Source organism: Thunnus maccoyii, chromosome 9, assembly GCF_910596095.1.
Source record: "Thunnus maccoyii chromosome 9, fThuMac1.1, whole genome shotgun sequence".
Taxonomy (NCBI): domain Eukaryota; kingdom Metazoa; phylum Chordata; class Actinopteri; order Scombriformes; family Scombridae; genus Thunnus; species Thunnus maccoyii.
The window spans coordinates 14,569,850-14,590,089 of record NC_056541.1 but is presented as its reverse complement, the minus strand read 5'-3'; the positions used below and the strand labels follow the sequence as shown (position 1 = coordinate 14,590,089).

General features: G+C 40.0%; 2 protein-coding genes across 8 annotated transcripts; both read left to right on the top strand.

The window, feature by feature from the left end:
• Positions 1-613: 613 nt before the first annotated feature.
• znf131 (zinc finger protein 131) lies at positions 614-7,550 on the top strand. 4 transcript variants are annotated; one of them, XM_042422522.1, is made up of 9 exons: positions 614-736; positions 1,804-1,939; positions 2,023-2,124; positions 2,983-3,127; positions 3,276-3,384; positions 3,600-3,791; positions 4,331-4,706; positions 4,848-4,978; positions 6,488-7,550. In XM_042422522.1, the coding sequence occupies exons 2-9, from the start codon at positions 1,822-1,824 to the stop codon at positions 6,995-6,997; spliced, it is 1,683 nt and encodes a 560-aa protein (XP_042278456.1). In that variant the 5' UTR covers positions 614-736; positions 1,804-1,821; the 3' UTR covers positions 6,998-7,550. The 4 variants fall into 4 exon arrangements, with proteins under 4 accessions (XP_042278456.1, XP_042278453.1, XP_042278455.1 ...); XM_042422519.1 differs by having other exon boundaries at positions 4,328-4,706; XM_042422521.1 differs by having other exon boundaries at positions 614-748; positions 4,328-4,706.
• A 1,387-nt stretch (positions 7,551-8,937) lies between these two features.
• Positions 8,938-20,118, top strand: nim1ka (NIM1 serine/threonine protein kinase a). Of its 4 annotated transcripts, none has more exons than XM_042421860.1 (7): positions 8,938-9,037; positions 14,739-14,891; positions 15,961-16,272; positions 16,438-16,550; positions 18,018-18,139; positions 18,283-18,429; positions 18,674-20,118. In XM_042421860.1, the coding sequence occupies exons 3-7, from the start codon at positions 15,962-15,964 to the stop codon at positions 19,427-19,429; spliced, it is 1,449 nt and encodes a 482-aa protein (XP_042277794.1). In that variant the 5' UTR covers positions 8,938-9,037; positions 14,739-14,891; position 15,961; the 3' UTR covers positions 19,430-20,118. The 4 variants fall into 4 exon arrangements, with proteins under 4 accessions (XP_042277794.1, XP_042277793.1, XP_042277792.1 ...); XM_042421859.1 differs by having other exon boundaries at positions 15,907-16,272; XM_042421858.1 differs by having other exon boundaries at positions 14,739-15,287; positions 15,907-16,272.
• The last annotated feature ends 122 nt before the right edge of the window (positions 20,119-20,240 follow it).

Below are 20,240 nucleotides of genomic sequence, written 5' to 3'. Positions count from 1 at the left end.
AAAATCCAACACTTTTTGGTGCAGCATTTTTTGGTGGTTTGGTGCAGCCTCCAAAATTCAACCTTGTGTAAAGCTGGGTGATGCCTCAGACCTCTATCCTGGTCCCAAATGCCCCCGGTTTACTTTGTACTTACTATGTGTCAGGTTGCTTTTTGGTGATTCGATTTCTTGCAAATGTGTTTGGGATTTTGCACCACTAAAATACAATAGGCTGTTAACTGACAGATAGTCCTGGGGCCATGCAGTTAGTAGACTATACTGTTATAATAATGAAACTATACTGTTATAATAATGAAATCGATAATGTTCTGTGTACATTAATTTTTGGTGGGAACAAGGAGGCAACAGGGTCCCCCAAACAGATTAATCAGGCACATGATGCAAATGATTTGGTTTATTTTGATGGTGCATACGCAATGTTGTTGTTATTATTGCTATAAACGAAATAGTAGCTTTCAGATGATCATTTAATGCACGTCTAAATTAAATACATGATTCATTTTCGTAATAGTTGCTAATAGCAGCTGATAGGAAGAACATGTAAACGCCTGCCACGCTCGGCTGTCACCAAGCAACGCTCCCCGGCGTCCTTGAGTTTGCAATGACTTCTGGGAATCTGAGGCCCGGGCGTTAAACGACCGCCCTTTTTGGAGCAGCGAGAGTAGAACAGTGGTACATGCGTCGAAGGAAATACTATCGCAAAACAACTTTATTGAGCAGCGTAACCGAACTTGAGGTATGCTCACCGGTGGGTTTTTAACGCATATTTTGACCCACGGCGGTTATAATCGGGCAATCTGTCTGGGAAAAGTGTATTTTAATGCGCGGTTTGATGACGTAATGTTGATTGTCAAACGCGAAATGGCGAGCATGCTAAGAGGCCCGTTACCTGCAACACTTTGGTGTCTTAGTATGTTTATTTCGGCCGTGTTACATTATGAGAACGATTACATAGGCTTTTCTAGTCCTGGTAAGTCGGGTCCTGGATAAACGTATCTCTCGGGTGTTTGAAATGGCTCATTTTGTTCTTCCGTGTGGGATTGCGTCCTTGCTAGTTAACGTTAAGCTAACACCGAGTAAAGTAGCAAAGCTGCTGCTACATGTGTTGGATCATCAGTTGAATTATTCGTCTGTCTTCTTGACTGGCACATTAGGAACCAATCCTAGCCTTTAGCAGGATCTTTTTAGAGTTTTTATTTGTTGACTGTATTTCGGAAATTCCGACGTAACGTGTAACCGTCTACAATAATAAAGTGCTTCTCATGGGCCCTCTTCTTCATTTCCTCGTTTTTTTCAGCCTTTATGCCCAGTAAAGTGTGTTATTTACCATTTATAATGTATATCAGTCGATTTATAATTACACTTTTTTGGAACCAAAGATAATTTAGTCCTTGTTTACAACCGTTGCTTAGATGTAATATCAGCAGTGCCTGGTGTATTTTGTTTATAATTATTTCCAGTCATGTGTGACACCTTAAGTACTGCAAGTGTCAGCTTATGATTTGATCTACTACATTGAAAAGTAGGTTGTTTTTTCTTTCTGCTCCGTTTAGAAAGAGTTTTCTGTTTGTTGATTGGAGTTTTAAGAACAAAACACCTTTTTTGCATTCCTGTTTTGCAAAAGGAAATACAGTTTTGGTGTTACCTATGCTCAATACGGTGTGTTTTTGTTTCTAAAAATGCAAAACATTGGGGGGAAAAAAACTGTCATCAGCTTTTGGGTGGAGGGTTTGGGTAACAACTTTGTTACTTTTCATTAATAATATTAGAAATTGCATGTGTATCTTTCTCTGTTCATTGTAGAAAAGGATTGGCTGAATAATGGCGGCTGAGGCGGACGGAGGCAGTGAGTTCCCGGCCCATTACAAAGTCATGATGGACAAACTTAATGAACAACGGCAGTTAGACCAGTTTACAGACATTACCTTGATTGTGGATGGTAAGTAGACATACCTTATAGGTCATCTGTGTGTTGTCTTAGTGGTGTTGCTAAACTATTTCCATGTCCCTTTTCACTGACAGGACACCAGTTCAGAGCCCATAAAGCAGTGTTGGCAGCGTGCAGTCAGTTTTTCCACAAGTTCTTCCAGGATTTTACCCAGGAGCCACTGGTGGAGATTGAAGGTATTCTGTGTTTTGAAATTCTGAAAATATGATCAATCAGATACATGCTTAGAGTGAATACAGGGAGACCATTGCTCCGTGAAGCACATTGTAACTATTGTTTTTGAAAAGTGCTATACAAATAAAGTTATTATTATCAAAACTATATATATGGAAGTGAAAACAATGATGATGTTAAAGTTATTACCAAACTGTCTGTTGTTAACATCCAACATCCAATGGATCAGTGCTGACCTGCCATAATAACAATAGTTTTGCAAAAATGCACTTTTACAAAGCCATAAATGATTCTAACAGACATTTGGTGAACTTTCGCTACAGTTTCCACTTCCAAATAAGCAGCTTTAAGATTTGAATATAAATGGAGATTTATTTGCATCATGTATGATTGTCTGAAAGCCTGTGTTGCTTGCCTTACTTTTGCTACTTCTAGAAGAACTTTCACATTCCCAGCAAGTAAAGTTAAATGTTATAATTGATTGGAACTTAACTAAGATAAATGGGAAGGTGTGTCCAAACTTTTGATTGGTACTATACGGCCAAAACTATGAAAATGTAATACAAATTTCTTTTATTATGTATGTTCTCAAGCTAATGTGGCATTAAAAAAATTACATGATTTATCTTAAACATAATAATAACCATAAAATCCCAATGTGGCATTATATATTAGAAGAGTTAGTTTGATAAATCAAACATTTTCAGTCTACTAGTTATTGCTGGTCTACAAACTAAATTGGTTTTATTTTCCAAACTTGTGCTACTAAGAATCACAGGTTGTAATTTATTTTTCTGTCTTTATTACTGTTGTGTAGAACAACTGTTACTCACCACTGCTGCTTTGTCATGCTCTGACAGGAGTGAGTAACATGGCCTTTCGCCAGCTGATGGAGTTCACATACACAGCTACACTAGCTGTAGCTGGAGAAGAGGAGGCCTACGATGTCTGGAAGGCTGCTGAATACCTCCAGATGCAGGAAGCCATCAAGGCACTCAACAATAAGTGAGACTTAAAACCTGTCACTGCTCTAAAAGCTAAATTGTTTCACTATCTGATTTAATTGATGCCATATGTTAATGTAATGGTATTTTATGAGCTGGAAATGAATTGGTTGAGGATTGTGAAGTATAAACTACATATTATCTTGCAGGATAAATGAGAATCCCTCGGTGACAACGAAGAACCAAGGTAAAAAGAGGAAGATTGCTGAGACGTCTAATGTGATTACAGAAACCTTACCCTCAGTGGATGGGGAACAGGTTAGTATGTTCATGGTAGTCACAGTGATACAGATGTAGTTCCTTGCAAAGCAGAGGGCAATGTGAATTTTCAGTGACTGGCTGCGTTTTTCCACCGCCTCACTACCATCCATCCTTGGTGTTACAGCTGTCTAATGTATGAACTAAACACAAGTGACCCTTAATTTTTCCCACACATTTAATTCTCAGCACTGAATATGTTCAATGTTGTCCAGGTGGAGATTGAGGTGATAGGGGAAGGTGCTATTGAGGTGGAGGAGTCAGGACTGGAGGAGGTGGTTGATGCAGCGAAGAACGCCCAGGCTGCGTCAGATGACTCTGCTTTGGCTCTGCTTGCTGACATAACCAGCAAGTATCAGCAAGGGGAACCTGCGCTACAGGTCATCAAGAAAGGAGGAATAGAAGAGGTATATCGACTTGAGTTTCATTCTCTAGAGTATTTTGTTACATCTTCCATATTATTGTACTCATACGCCTTTCAGACAGCAAACGGCTATACTCAACCCATTGGACCCATTCAAATGACTCAACCTGCTTGTCACTGTTAACAAAGACAGTATACAGTGCAGTTCCTCACACTTCACTGGTTCAGAATTATACTGAGTTACATTGAATGATTACTATTAATATGAATGAAGGCAGAAGGTGAAGAGAATTGCATCTAAATATACGCTTTAGCTGTTAGTACTACGATAGACAAATTATATAAATTATAGGATTAGTCCATGGAGTAATAGTAGCAGTGTAGCAGCGATGAAATATGACAATGCATGTAGTAATGAGTCATCAAAATAAATATCATAATTGATTTGTTCACAAAGGAAGAAGAAAATCATTGTGTGTGTTTAAACTTAGTCATCAGTTAATTTAATTGGTAAACTATGGATGTATAAGATTTAAAAGTGAAAGGATTAACCAAAAAGGTTATTATGTCTGTCCTCAGCAGGAGGTCGTGTATCAGGAAGAAACAGTGACTGCCTCCAAGGTGCTGGAGAACGTGGAGGTCGTAGAGGTCCAGATTTCTCAAGTGGACAACGTGTTCCGCTGCACCAAGTGTGACCGCAGCTTCAAGTTGTACTACCACCTCAAACAGCACTTGAAAACACACCTGGGCATGCTGGAAAAGCCCCATGTGTGCAACCACTGCGGTAAAGCCTACACGCGGGAAGGCGCCTTGAAGCAGCATATCAGCACGTTTCATTTCGATGCCGAGGAGCTGTCTCGAAACCAGAAACCCCAAAAGAAAGTGCATGTTTGTGAATACTGTAAGAAGCACTTTGACCACTTCGGCCACTTTAAGGAGCACCTGAGGAAGCACACCGGTGAGAATGAAAAAATAAAACTGTTGCTATGTTAGATTTGTTGACGCAAATAACTCAACTTAGTACATTTCTAATCATGTATCATAGATCTGTTTTTACAAATCTAGCATAGAAATGCATGCTTGTCTTTTTTTTCTGTAGGTGAAAAGCCTTATGAGTGTCCAGATTGCCATGAGCGTTTTGCAAGAAACAGCACACTGAAGTGCCATATGGCAGCCTGTCAGAATGGGGCTGGAGCCAAGAAAGGACGCAAAAAACTCTATGAATGCCAGGTACAGTCTGTCCAGAAGCAAAGCCATTAATCACTCCCCTACCAGCGCACATTATGTTAATGTATTTATACTCATCTAACTCATTAAAACACAATGCATTTTTGATCAATACCTTTTTCAATGTGCAGACTAATGTATTGAATAATGAACTAATACTGCGTGCACTGTCATACAGTATATACTTTAACTAGGATGTGGGATACTGTTTTCTTTATGCGTTCATATGTTCATCAGGTAAAAAGAATTGAATCACATCCTGCTGTGATTTAATCTCAGCTTCTTTTTTTTTTTGACAATCCTATAGTAGGGATGACTCAATCAATGTTTGCTCCTAATCTAAGTAATTTTAATATCAGATATCGGCCTATACTGAGTGCATATTTGATATTAATATTTTTCTATATAATACAGTTGCACAGGGCAACAGAAGGCCTGTCCATTGCAACATACATATCCGTTCTGTAATTTATATTTTATGGTTTTATGATGGCACACGTTAGTTTTGCATTGAGTCAACAGAGCACCCTACGTTATTTGTCTGCATAGATGGAGTCAGAGTTCTGTTATAGGCAGAGCAGACAGTCACACTGAACCAAACAGCAGCGTGCTTCACAAAGTCACAGACTCTGAACAACCCATATTAGCTTTCCTGCTAAAGTCTCCTTCTTATCTAATTTAAAAAGAAAAATGCACGTCTCCTTCTTATCTAATTTACAAACATGAACATGAGTACATCTTGTCCTGCACCTGAGCTTGTTGAACAAGAGACCAAACAAACCAAGGAAAAGTACACAGTTAACATCAGTTTGCAGGCTAGTTAGCTAATTAGCTGCTCAGCTGCAGCACATTAAAGTACCTGCAAATCCGCTTAGATGCCGGTGTGATCCTCAGTGGTTTGATTCTAATAAAAAAGGTTGACATTATGTTTGAAAGGATGACTTAAAGTGGTTTTAGTTGACTAAATTAGAAGTAGTGTAGGTAGGTAAGGCTTGGCAGGTGATAACTGACTATAACTATACAGCTCTTTTTTTTTTTTTTAAGAAAATCTAGCCAGCATCACAACTTTACATTAATGTTTTCCTATATTATTGTGTACCCAGAGTGAAGTGGGTACAAGTAAATAAAAGAATGAAGTAAAGCTGCAAGGATTAGTTGATAAATTGATAATTTGATAGACAGAAAAGTAATCTGCAACTTCTCATCATTTATTATTGAAGTCATTTTGCAAGTTAAAAATGCCAGATAATTGATGTGAGAATTTGTTGCTTTTCTTGGTCATAAATTGAATATTTTGGGGGGTTTTGGCTGCTGAAGTGACAAAACAACACAAACGATGCCCTCACTTGGGCTACAGGATATTGTGATCAGCATTTTTCACTGTTGATGATGTTTTATAGCCCACATGATTTATCTTCACTTCCTAGAATCTTCTTATTTTACTCACAGGAAAAATGCTGCTGGTCCTTTCTTTCTTCTGTACCCATGACCAACTGTTTTCTCCTCCATCAGGTCTGCAGTAGTGTGTTCAACAGCTGGGACCAGTTCAAAGACCACCTAGTGAGCCACACAGGGGTCAAGCCCAATCACTGCACCATGTGCGACTTGTGGTTCACCCACACCAAAGACCTGAAGGCCCATCTCAAAGATGTTCATTCGATCGAAGAACTGGTAATCACCGACTCTCCTGCCACCGCAGCCCTCACCATAGCCACACAGAACATAGAGGGAGCAGAAACAGTGCTGTTGGACGACGGAATCCAGGTGGAACACGTCACAGTGGAACCTGTAGATGTGATGGAGATGGGGGAAACCACAACAGTTGTGGTGGAGGACGGAGGAGTGGCTGAGATGTGTGAGGAGGATGTGGAGAGATTAAAGCAGGCTGGGTTGCAAATCCAAGTGGTGCACGTTACTACAACCGAAGTAGACGGGCAGCAGGTGGTGAACTCTCAGGTGGAAGTAGAGATGGAGGGTGGGACGGTGAACGTTGAGGAAGCAGAACAAGCAGTGGCTGTATGAAAATGTGAAAATGACAGTCGTAAATGACCTGCAGGACACAACTTTTAGAATGGCTGCAGTGTCCTGTAGCTGACATCTTATTCTTAATACAGACACCTGCATGTGGGACGCAGCATGTCGCCTCAATATCCTGCTGTCTGCCATCACGTTGTGAATAACCTGGGTCCCACCACCCTCACTCTTTGAACTCTGAAATATGGACAGAGATATATATTTTTTGCTAATGATGCTGTATTTATTTCAAAGCTCTTTGCCATCATATCACATATTTCAGATGACTATTCAGTGCTTCGATCCAATTTCATGTGTTTTTTTTTTTTTTTCCTTAAAATGATACTGTGATCTTTTAATTTGGGTCACTTGCCAAGACAATTTGAATGAATGAATGAATGAAATGTTCTCATTGCAACATTGCAACTTGTGTATCAGCCGATGCATTGTGCTGATGTCCCTCAGTGCTAATGCTACGGTTTTGTTCAAGCTCATTTTTCATATGGAGTTCTGGTGTTTTTGTAGGAAAAATATATGGAATAAACTTTGTTTCCTGAGTGGACTACAAGTCTTGCATCCATCCACTGAGATTTTGATTATCTTGCAAAAATTTTGGCCATGGTGTAGAGAAATTGAATGACTTTTTTTTTTTTTTTTTTTTTTTTTCTTAACACATTTAGTTTTGTTTCTTTCCTTGACCAAGGTGGTGTTTGTAATTCAGACCTTCATGTTCATAAACCAGGAAATTTGAAAAGGCAAAGTCTTGTTTCTTAAAACAATATTAGAATGCTGGTGTTGAAGTTTCTCAAAGAAATAAAGTTATGAAAAGCAATTCTGTACAGTAAAAAGAAAAAAAAAACTGGATTGTAGATGTAGAGTAGACGTTTGCCACTTGTCCAGGAGGCTTCATCAGTGCTAGATAGAGCTGGTGGGGATCATGAAAAGATGTCACGTAAGACTCTTTTCATCTAAAAACCTGAATGAAACAGATTTAGCTGTGATATAGAATTACTTTACAGAATATATAAGGCATCGCATCTTAACTTCAGGATAACCGTCTGTCTTATTCACGTCATCAGATGGAGATCCAGGGTCCTGCAACAGGGGAGCAAATCTGTTCTCCAGTTGCACACTTGATTGTTGTTGGGAAGGTTTATTCTAGCTCTTCCTTTCACAGCTGTCCACGGCTGTATCCCACCAAGTACAGGGGTTGAAGAGGTGATCTGCCTGGATTTAGTAGGTGGCGATTTGCATGTCAACTGAGCAAAACAAACTTCATTATGCCGGGCCCTTTTAGGACTTCTCATCCATGTTCCAAAATTTGAGATTTGACAGTTAACATTCTTGATCGTGGAAATAGTAGATGAGAATCTCAACTCAAGGTCTCACTTGTTCATTTATACATTTCTGTACATCAAAGGCCTGTCAGAGCTCAGCTGCAACCATGTCAAAGTAAATGTATGTATGTATTTGTAACCTGGGTGTCTCAAGGTCTGAATATCAAGAATATACACATATACATGTAAAGAATATACATTATGAACCAGATTTGATGAAGTTTTGCCCCCTATAAACCTCATCAGCAAACAGTCGCCCCTATGTATTCTCTGAGAATAGTTTGGTCGAGATGTTGATCACTCCAGGGCACTTTGGGGAATCCTGTCAGTGTCCCTGTTGGTCCTCTGACCCCATCTTGGCCCCGTGTCGTGCTAATAGCCCGACCAGCGACCATGGTGACACACAGGTTGGGTTACCTGGAGAATCTCACACACTGGACAGCTCCTGTGGTACTGAACTAGAGGGCTCCTGCGGCTTGATCTGCAATTCTTGTTTCTGATTGGATAAAAGCTGCACAGTGGACTCCTCAGACCGCCACTGATTGGTCGTTTGACCTGCCAGTCAAGCGGATTTCCTTCGCGACAGACTCAACACCGGGGAGCAGCTGCAACAGAACCGGTGCGCTCAATGTCACCCGGCACCCGAGAAGATGATTTTTACAGAGAAATCGGTAAAGCTCATCGTCACGGCTCCATGAAGGTATTTATCAAGGTAAGATTCACAAATCTTTGCGGTCTTTCGGTTCTGATAGGATTATAATAGGAAATGCGCTGGCTCATAGGGAATGGCCTGCTGCGAGGAGGTGTTAACTGGACGCAGATAGACAAATCAGTTTAGTGATGCACCCCATGATTTAATTACTCGAAAGTTTATTTGTGTGTGGAAAGCTTGCATGTTTGCGAGAATAAACGTATAAAGTCTAACACATCACAATTACAAGATATTATATCCCGGTTGGCGAGCAGCTTCTCTTAAATGTATATATTAAGGTGGTATATAGCTCATATCATATAACATGAGGGTCAAAATCTATTTTTTTTTTTACAATGTCACCAGCTATTTTCTTATATTGTCGTCTCATTTCGTAATGACGGTGGCCGTTTTAATTCAACGCATCACTCCTGAAAGGGATCAGTGCCTCACCTGGCAGTTACGCACGCACATGCACTGTTCATCAGCTTTGGGGATCCATCATGATTTACTGATTAACCCCCTGTTTTGAGCAGGCAGGCTAGATAATGCCAGGGAACGGATAGGAGTTAGGCTCCAACACCTGTTGCACACTTTACCTGTCTTTATACAGCATCCATCATAACCTAGTTTTTGTCTGCAGGACACTTTGACTGATTGGAAAGCAGCCTTTAGTGAACATCTATCTAACCTGGGGGTAATAGATCACTTCTGTACTTTTAGAGGTTAAGACTTACACAGATACAAATTATAAAATGTGCGTGTCAGAGAAAAGCTATTTATTTGTTGAGTCATTCCAAAAACTTGTCTGAGGCTATTAGGAACAGAGAGTAAACAGCCTGAAACTGTTTAGTGATGATATAAAATGTGTTGACTTTGATTTATTTGCATCGTATGTGTTCTGTGTTTGCTGAAAGAGAGAGAGAGAGGAGATTCATTTGAATGACTCAGCCGGACAGATTTAGACGACAAAATGACCCTACATTACATGTCTTGTCAAACTGAGCCACCAGGATGCCACATGTTGTGTCTTTAACTACATGATGTATGTGTTTTTGGCATACTTCAAGAAGTTCCTATTTCCTAATTGAAAAAATAAGCAGATAATCAATCTTTACCTTATAAAAGTAATATTTTCAAACCTATCTCAATCTTTCTATTCAGAATAGGCCTGGATTAGAAACTGAATACATTTCCATATTTTTCAGTGTCAGTGTTTACTTCCGCCTGAATTAAATTTTCTCTTGTTTTTTATTCTTTTGATGGTCAATCAGTTAGAGCAGATGAAACATTGTGCTCCATGTGTTCTTTCTTTGATGAAAACCCTCTTTGAAGTGCTGAACATGCCAAACTCAGATGGCTCTTTATTGCGGGAAGAAATAAATGACCAAATAGATTCTGATTTGAGCCACCAAATGCAGGATTCACAGTGTCTACAGCATTGTTATGTTATTGTGCTCCCTGTAAACAGTGTCATGGTAACTTTGATAAGGCCTCAGAGACATCTAAAGCTCTCTTTGTCTTTCGCTCTCTGCAAGAGCTGTACGGTACTTTTTATGCATTGTTAGGCATGGGTTATAACAGTGTCTGCACACACAGCTGCATTAGGTTAGCAATGATGAATGAGAATGAGTCTTTTCACATACAAAGAAGAAAGTAAAGCAAAATATATATAAAATCCGTGCAGAAAGAGTAGTATGATGCTGCTCATGTAGATGTGCTGCTGCTCAGTGGATATATGCATTGTATGTTGTAATGGAAAAATGCAATATGTATACTTAAATACAATATCTTATACATATTCTGATACTTTGCTACTTATACTTTGGTGATGTTCTATGATCTTGTGTGAAGTGAAACTACTTTGTAGAGATAACAGAGGCCAGCAGCACCTGTCTGTTGAAAGGACAATGACGGAATGTGTGTGTTTGTGTAGACATAGGAAAAGAAGGCTAACTGCACTGTCCGCTGAGAAGTATGATAGCGAACTGTGTGTCTAAAGATAACACAGTTCACAGGAGGAGGCCGGCTGTACCTTTCTGCTGAGGGTATAATAATGGACTGTTCAGAGCATGACTTTGTACTTTACCTAAGATAGCAGCTCTCTGTATCTGTATTGTATAGTATAGTATTGTACTGGGCTTGCAAATGTGATATTAAACCCAGAAGGACATTCTGTGGTTTGTGAGTCTTTTATTACAGAAACTGCCACCACATGTGTTTATCATCAATTTCACTTGATGCTGCAAAGGCAGGTCTGAATTATTTCAGAGTGCTTTGTACGTTTGTGTGTCAGGGGGGATGGGATTTAGAGGTCAGTCTGTCTTTTTGGAAATGAGAAATATTTGCCCCATAGATTCCAGAGGGGTCTGCCTCTCCGTTCCTAGGGCCCGCAGTCTTCATTGTCGCAGCTCTTTCACTGCTGAGCTCTTTATTCTCGTCAGCCGTACGTCTCAAATAACACACTTTGGAGCTTTGTGTGGAGAGAGCTCACTGTCGGCGTGCACGCGCTTTTGTGTATGTATTTACGTGAGTGTGCTTGTGCATGTGTCTGTCTGAGAAAGTGTGTGAATGTGTGTGCGTTGGGGCGAGTGTTGCCTTTGTGTCTGAATGCATAACAGCAGTGAAAAAGAGAGAATGGGATACAAGCACAGGCGGAATGAGGGAATGGACACGATGGGAGGCAGGGAGAAAAAAAACAGTTAAACAAGACAAAACAGAGAGGAGGGACTCTTTTACAGATAGATGTTTCAAAGCTGGAAAGAAGCAGCTCCTCTCTCCTCTCTCCTCTTACCTCGTCTAAGTAAACGCACAAACAGGCGTCTAGATGGAAAGAGTGACTAATTCTTGATCCACAGCTGCTGTGGATGGGCACTCATGTTTTCTGTTGTTGGAGTGTGTGAAGAGGCTGCTGATGCTAGCAGTGTGTTCAGCAGCAGAGTGCATCAGGCAAATCCTCCTCCTTCCCTTAAGGGATCAAACAAGTGATCGGATGTCTGGTGAGTTCTTGGATAAGCTGCTTGTGTTTACTGATGAAGGGCTGGCTGTTTGCACAATTATACATGTTTCTGTTAAGCAGCGTATTCAAGTGCATGTGTTATTCATCTGTGTTATTCCAACTTGAAACGACAAAGTGGACTATTCAGATTGCTCTCACAGAAGTTATTCTGTCTATAATATAATCATGTTACTGTAGACAAAAGTGATAAGTTGCAGTGTTTCTTTAATGAATATGTCTTTGGAATAGAGTAAAATCTTAAAAAAAGAACATTTGGTTCAGGATGTTTTCCACACTCCGCTATTGAGAAATGTTATTCATTTAAAGGTTGCACCTGTGCTGTTGGCTTGGAGAGTGATGTGATACACAATATGGTTGTATTTTTTGGCATCAAAATCAGCAGCATTAGCCCAGTGATGGAGATTACACTCTCTGAGTCAGTGCATCTTCTAATGCACTAAGAATGGTTGACGCAACTTTTAACAACCAAACTTCAACTTTCGAACACCACTTCAATATACTCTTGGCTATACTCTCTTAAAGTTTTGAAGCTTTAAAACAGACACATATTGCTTACTTTGTCTGATCAACAGCCAATATATATATATATATAAATATTAGAAACAATGAACTTCTGCAAATCAGTACGACTAAATGATTCAAGTTACTTTACTAGTCAATTTATTAGACAGGTATGAGCCAGATAGTGTGTTTATAAAGTTTACAATTCTTCCACTGATTTTGTGTGTGTGCTGGTGTGTGTATGAATCCATCAGTCTGCAGGCACACATAATTAACATGGGTACTCTCAGGCTCAATGCAGCACCGTATAACCGCAAACGTGGCACTGTGTGCTCTCTTTCTTGACACTCAGTGCCAGTCGATGCCTTATCCTCAGCCTGAAAAAAAGACAAACAAACACACCCAGTCAGTGTCCATCGCCAAGCAACCAAGTAGATCTGTTATTCAGTGGAAGCAAAGCCCAAAGCAATATGGGTAACTATACTCATCTCCAGGCTCCACTTGAAGTAATTATCAATAGATCCAGTCAGTAACTTAAAATCATTGATTCACTGTGTTCAAAATAAGTTATTTGACACTGCAGTGGCTCTGTTACAAGACAGATTATCGGAAATCTAAATTCCTGATGGTTATCTTGTCCCTGAGCTCCTCTTGCTCTCCTCTCATTATTAATGTGTTTTTCTCATGCATGGTTGTCCTTTAGTCTTTGTATTTGCACACATAAAAGACTGATATTCAGGGCTTGTTGCTTTGTGCTGTAAAGTGGAGGCCTCTCCTCTCTCAGCAAGTCCTTTTAGGTTTCCTGAGATCAATGCTGAGATAATTATGGCAGACTGGCAGGAAGGTGTTTGAAGGCTGGGAGACTGTAGTCCTGACAAAAGAGAATTGCTTTGATTTCCTAGCAAGGCTTTAACATAGAGTCATTCATCTTAATATAGAGATGAATGAGAGAATTTCTACTCCTGCCATACACACTGCATGCAACATCATGTCCTCTTGTGAACATCATAAATAAAAGACAATTTATAATAATTAGATTACATTTTGTTGCACAACACAAATTTGTGTAATACTGAAGGAAAATTGATTTTCCTGTTTTTGTTGATGGGACATTAGATAGTTCAATAGCCAACAGTTTAAACAATGACTGTGGCAACACTCATGTAGTTTAAGTACTTGGCAGGACGTACAGCAGGTAAAGTATTTATGTATGATATAGTATTTTAAATTCAGGTGTCAGGTTGATCGTGGAACAATCAACTTAAGCTGGTTGAAAGTATCATGTGTGCACGCTATTACTCTGTTGAACACCACTACTAAGAGACAATGGAGAATCAGTTTACCTAATATAAATTCAGTTAATTAGATCAGAGATGAGATTAAATTAGATCAATTTAGATCAATTTACAGTATAATTTTGAAACAACTCAAAACCCGTAGCAAAAAAAAAAAAAAAAGTTGCCACATTTCTTCTATTGCTGTATATGGTGGTGATAAAGATAATGTGAGTTATTAAACATTGTAATTTGTTTCTTTTATTGAATTGAATTGTTAGTAGAGGACATATGTATATCTGTTAAATCAGGGTTCACTTTCACCTCAGATTCACCCTTTCTCTCTTCCCTGTCAGGGGACATTGTTAGAGCTTTGTTCCTTGAGTGGCATGCAATTATCACCTACTTACAAACTTTTACACCAACGCACACGCACAAACACACACACACACACATCACACACACACATCACACATGAGTACACCTTGCTCTTATTCTGCATTTGAAATGAAATAGATTAGTCATGCTGGTTTTTCAGGATGTTAAAGTATAGTATCTTCTTGGTAGAAAGTGATGAGGTTCTTGTTTATTCTGGCTGTCAAGGCAACCTCAGCCTGCACTGCCATTGGAGCAGGTCTCAAGCACTAAATTAAATAAGGATTACAATGCACACTAACAGACACACATGCAGATACTGAGGCACACTTGTATGGATATATGCACACGAATGCTTTCACATGGAGGGCTGTAAAGTAAGATTTCAGTGCTTTTGCACAGATGCCTGTTCATTTAAAAATGCCAAAATGGTGAATTAGTGCAGGAAGTAAGTAACCACTTAAGCTGTTAAATATAGGAATCAGAAAACAAAAGGAAAAGAACGTGGGCACAAAAATGAAAATAAATGACATTTATTTTTGCTTTATTTCAGGTTGTCTCACTCGCTGTGCCCTGACACTATCATCTGTTCAACCTCTTTCCTCCAACCCCCTTCATCCAGCTCCTCTTCCCTCCTCCTCAACCTGTGGTCTATTTATACCTTGGAGACTCAAAAGAGCCCTTTAAAACTGCGCAGACCTCATCAGTAAGTGACAACAGTGAGCATGAATCCGATAACATATGATCTATCTCATCTCCAGCCTCCTCACCTCCTCTAAGGAAAAGTAAGGCTTCAACCATTGTTGATTCTTGAAATGGAACCAGATTATAACTGATTCACATTCATATTGAAGATTCACATGACATATTGCCCCTGATGATCCATTGTGGCAAGACCAGTTCTGAGCTGCAGCAGGTTTTTGAAGATCTGGAGGCAGCATATGCTTTGGTCCATGGACTGGCGGTTCTTGGAAAGACTGGTGGTTGAAATACAGGAAAACACTCATTTTAGAACATTTATTTATTGACTGAGTTTTCTGAACAGATATGAAATTTGGATAAGGACACTGAAAATTCTAAAAAATGGCTCATATATCTGAAGGTAAGTCACAGTTTTTGTCTTTTATGAATGTGCTTTATGTTTTTACATTGACTCTATTGGCGAGAGTGTGACAATTAATTTTATTCATTTTCTGCAATAATGAGTGGATCATCATAATACATCATAAAAAAATGTTTACATTGCAGTATGTGTGCTCTGTTTGTGTGTTCTGTATGTGGCTAATACTGAAGCTGTTGTCTACACATTAGAAAAACGGGAGGTAATTCTTTGTTAATTCTTAGTTAATAAAAGTCTCACAACACCAATGTGCTGTTAATCTGATATGATTAGATCAGAAAAATAAGACATAATATTATTATGGGCTTGAAGTTTTTGATATGTTGTAGTTCTTGTCGATTTTGTAGTTCTTCTTGTTGTCTTGCAAAGCAGTTAGGTATATATATATAATTTGACTGATCAAATTTTACATATCATTATAAAGACTTTAAGTTTAAATTAGGTATATTTTAAAAGGCAATGGTATACATTTCATATGGGGACAAGGCTCATCATTATGCATTAGAGCAATCCATAATTTTCACAGTTTGCTGTGAAGAAATATGCAACAAAAATTACCCACAGAAAAAATGATTTTGCTTTTTTTTCCGCTGTTGTGCAGTCCGCCACTCCCAGCCACAAGCTAAGCCCACTTCACCCTGGGTGTCCCTTGCAGGATGACTGCTGTCTGCCCCTCCGAGAGCAGCCCAGATGGGGCTGAAGCAGGGGCCCGGACAGCAGGCTCGAGGGGGTCGGGGGCAGCAGGCACCGCTGGGAGCGACTCAGTTTCTGGTGCTGACACCGGGGAGTCTAATGGAGAATCTGTCGGAGGTTCTGTGGGAGGCACAGCTGGAGTTACCGGTGGCCAGAGGTACAGTCGCTGGAGCCGCCAGGACAGCTCAGACATCAACACAGATGATGAGGGAGCCACCATCCGCCGCCTCACTCCATTGGAAAGACTGAACCTGGATATGTGCCAGGATGATCGGTAAGGATCAAGAGGGCTTTTCTGCATGGCTGTAAGTTATTTTAGGGTACCTATTTGGTGCATTTTAAGGTGTTTTATTGAGATTTTTATTATGGCAGCTCCACTGTATGTGGTAGAGCAAAAAACATTTTGTGTTACATATTCTGTCATGTTATTTGATGGCAGGGTGGTCCGTGAGCTAACAGTGGGCAGGAGAATCGGCTTTTACAAAATTCGAGGAGAGATCGGCTGTGGAAATTTCTCCCATGTCAAGCTAGGAATTCATGCGCTCACCAAAGGTAAGACATTGCAGAACACAAATTAAATGCAACTGTACTTACAGGAGTACAGGAGCAAATTAAAACATCAACTGAACATAAAAGTCATACAGAGTACAAGATATCACTGATAGAAGCTAGAACATTTTAAAGGAATATCCATTGAATCTCTCATTCTCTCTCTGTTCTGACTTTCTATTAGACTTAAGTGATAATTTGGTTGATGAGCTGTTTTCATCAATGGGCTGCAACACTAGCAAGTGTGTCCTTATGTAGCAATTCACTAACAAGGCGATGTGGACCTGAACAGGAGGCTGATTCAACCACAAAGAGACAGACTGTCTGCTGCCCTTGAACAGATGGATTGATTAGAGATCTCCAGTTTCCTTAGCGACGGCTAAAATTGCTGCATGCTTCATCAAAGACTAAAGAGAGAGAGGAGAATGAGTCTGTGTGTGTGTGTGTGCATGCTCCGTCTGCAGGGTTATACGTGTTGGACTGTATTTCTGTGTGTACCATGCTGTGCACTGTACTGTGTGTGCACATGCAAAAAGAATGTGTGTGTGTGCACGTGTAGGTGGTATCATTTAGACCTCCAAAAACAATATGAGCTGCAATGCATTTTGAATGCCCCTATTGAAAGCTATGTCACAGCTGACGGGGAGCCAAATGCCAGGCTCAATAATGCATACTGATGCACAATTAGATATCTCAACACCATTTTGCCACTTAAGAACTTTTCTGTATTCAGTTACCTGAGGTCTATTTTAATCCTCTGTATGAATCATTTAAATGAATACAGTCGAGATATCAGTTGTTTGAATTTGATATATGTGAATTTGATCTTTATTGGCCCTTAAAATAATATAAGTGTTCCATTTTCCTCCAAGACCCTTTTAGAGGTGGTAAATTTAATTTGATTTTAAGACAGTGTAGCTAATCCAGCACCGTGTGTTCGTGACATATTTAATCTTCACTCTGACTTCACCTCGCAAATCCTCTCAGACCCGAAGTCCTTGCAGTATTACAGGAAAGGAGCAATTTTCCTGCACTTACAAAAGCAAATTTCTTCTTAAGATAGGGCTAAAAGTGAGAATTGACCCCCTGGGAGAATATAATCAAGAAAATTGGTTTCTGAGGACAGCTAATCCTCCATCAAATTATCTAGAGCAGAGCATCAGGCCTGGTTACTGCAATGGGAATTCTTTGTGTGTTAGCTTGAACCAGGCTTACATTTTCTTTATTCTTCTAGGTACATAGGATTTCTAATGCATGATTTATCATTTTAATTTATTTATTATTTATTTTAATGATGAAGCACCTATATATTAATAAAAAAAGAGAGTTTGATTTTCTTTTCCCTATCAAATTTGTATTGAAATGCCACTTCTGTCTGTACAACTGATTCCTCTGGATAAATGTGTCTATAATACTGTGTTTCATGTGTCACTGATCATTGACTTCTGTCTTCTCCCTCTCCATCACCAGACAAAGTAGCCATAAAGATCCTAGACAAAACCAAGCTGGATCAGAAGACCCAGAGGCTGCTGTCCAGAGAAATTTCTAGCATGGAGAAACTTCACCATCCCAACATCATACGCCTCTATGAGGTTTAACTCATACACTCACACATACACTCAAACATATTGATTTATATTATGTATGACCTTTATCCAATCCCAAGAGGCTGTCTCAATGATCACTATACTGCGTCTTAGCATTCACACGTGTTATCCTTCTTCTCCCTCTTTAGGTGGTGGAGACGTTGTCACGGTTACACCTGGTGATGGAGTACGCAGGCGGAGGGGAGCTCTACACCAAGATAACTACAGAAGGGAAACTTTCTGACACTGATGGCAAGATTGTCTTCGCTCAGATCCTCTCTGCTGTTAAGCACATGGTCAGCACATATAAGTTTACATTGAAGTGGTATGTTTAAGTGAAACAAAAGAAAAGAAAACATCAATCTAAAGACAACCTGTGTCAGATTTAAGTACAATCTTAATAGTCAAATAACCATTAAGATGACAACCTATACCGACTGCTATAAATGGAATATATTATCACCTGTAGTCATAGTTAGTCTTACTTCATATAATCATGAAGATGATACTTAAATAATTCAGTTTCTCATTGTTCTACAGCATGAAAACAATATCATTCACCGTGACCTGAAGGCAGAAAATGTCTTCTACACCAGCAGCTCTTGTGTCAAGGTGGGTGACTTTGGCTTCAGCACGTTGAGTCGCCGCGATGAGACACTCAACACATTCTGTGGCTCCCCACCTTACGCTGCTCCTGAGCTCTTTCGGGATGAGCATTACATTGGCATCTTTGTGGACATCTGGGCCCTGGGGGTGATGCTGTTCTTTATGGTGACAGGCACCATGCCATTCAGGGCAGACACTGTAGCCAAACTGAAGCGATGCATCCTGGAGGGGGCCTACATTCTGCCCTCCTGGGTGCCAGAGGTGTGCCAGAGGCTGATCAGGGGCATCCTCCAGCCTATACCATCTGATCGCTGCACAGTGGAGCAGATGATGGGCTGCGAGTGGCTGCTCCCTGTGGAATTCCCACGGGCCATGGAGCCCTTTAAACTGGACCCATCCCACCTAGCAGAGAGTGATCCATCTGAGCTGGACACAGAAGAGATGGAGGTAAAAGCAGCACTGGAGACACTAGGAATTACCTCTGAACACATCCTTAACAACCAGGGGAAGGATTGCAGGAGCTCAATCACAGGGGTCTATAGGATCCTGCTGCACCGTGCCCACAAGAGACGGGCTGTAGAGAGCATGCCTGTGGTCACACAGGTAGTCAGACCAACTACGAGTAAAAAGGAACGTCTAAAGGTGTACCGTAGTTTACGGCACACATCCAAACTCTGTGTGATTCTGTGACAAAATGCTCTGCTTTGCTCTGGAAATAATAGACTTTATAGTCTGGGATGAGATTGCATGGATTTCATTAGAAATAAAAAAGTGCTTTCCAGTCCAGCAGTATGAATTGAAATCATGGTATGTAACCCCACTTGGTTCCTGAAATCTGGGATTTCTTATTTTAATATCTTTCTTCTAGTAAGTAAAATTAGTCTCTGTGAGAATGGTGCTGCGAGTGAATCATAATCGTCTCCTCTTTTGACAGGGACTCGTAATCCCCATGAGATTTGGAAATGTTATGAAACATAATTTATTTAAGTAAACATAATGATGATTAGTTGGCATATATAATTTTTTATTTGGTTTATGTAGGTCAGGTGACTATAGCTCATACTGACTGTGCTTGGTTGCGCTGTAACACAAATAAACATTATGAAAAGTAGCATTTGTAAAGAAAAGAGTTAGAAATCTGACATTATGATGAGGAGATAAAATGGTAAAACATGCAGTTAGTGCATGAAATGTGGTGTCTTTAATGTAATGCACTTTTCTTTGATGCCTTAGTTTTCTATCATGTTATGAAACCACACCGACTGTTTTCAGGATACTGCTTAATATTTGTAATGACATGAATAGAGACTTAACATCTTACCTTTTGGGGCGGCTGTGGGGCTCAGGAGGTAGAGTGGGTCGTCCACTAATCAGAAGGTTGGTGGTTTGATCCCCAGCTCCTCCAGTCTGCATGCTGAAGTGTCCTTGGGAAAGGTACCTCAAATTGCTCCCGATGGCTGTGCCATTGGTGTGTGAATGTGTGTGTGTGAATGGGTGAGTG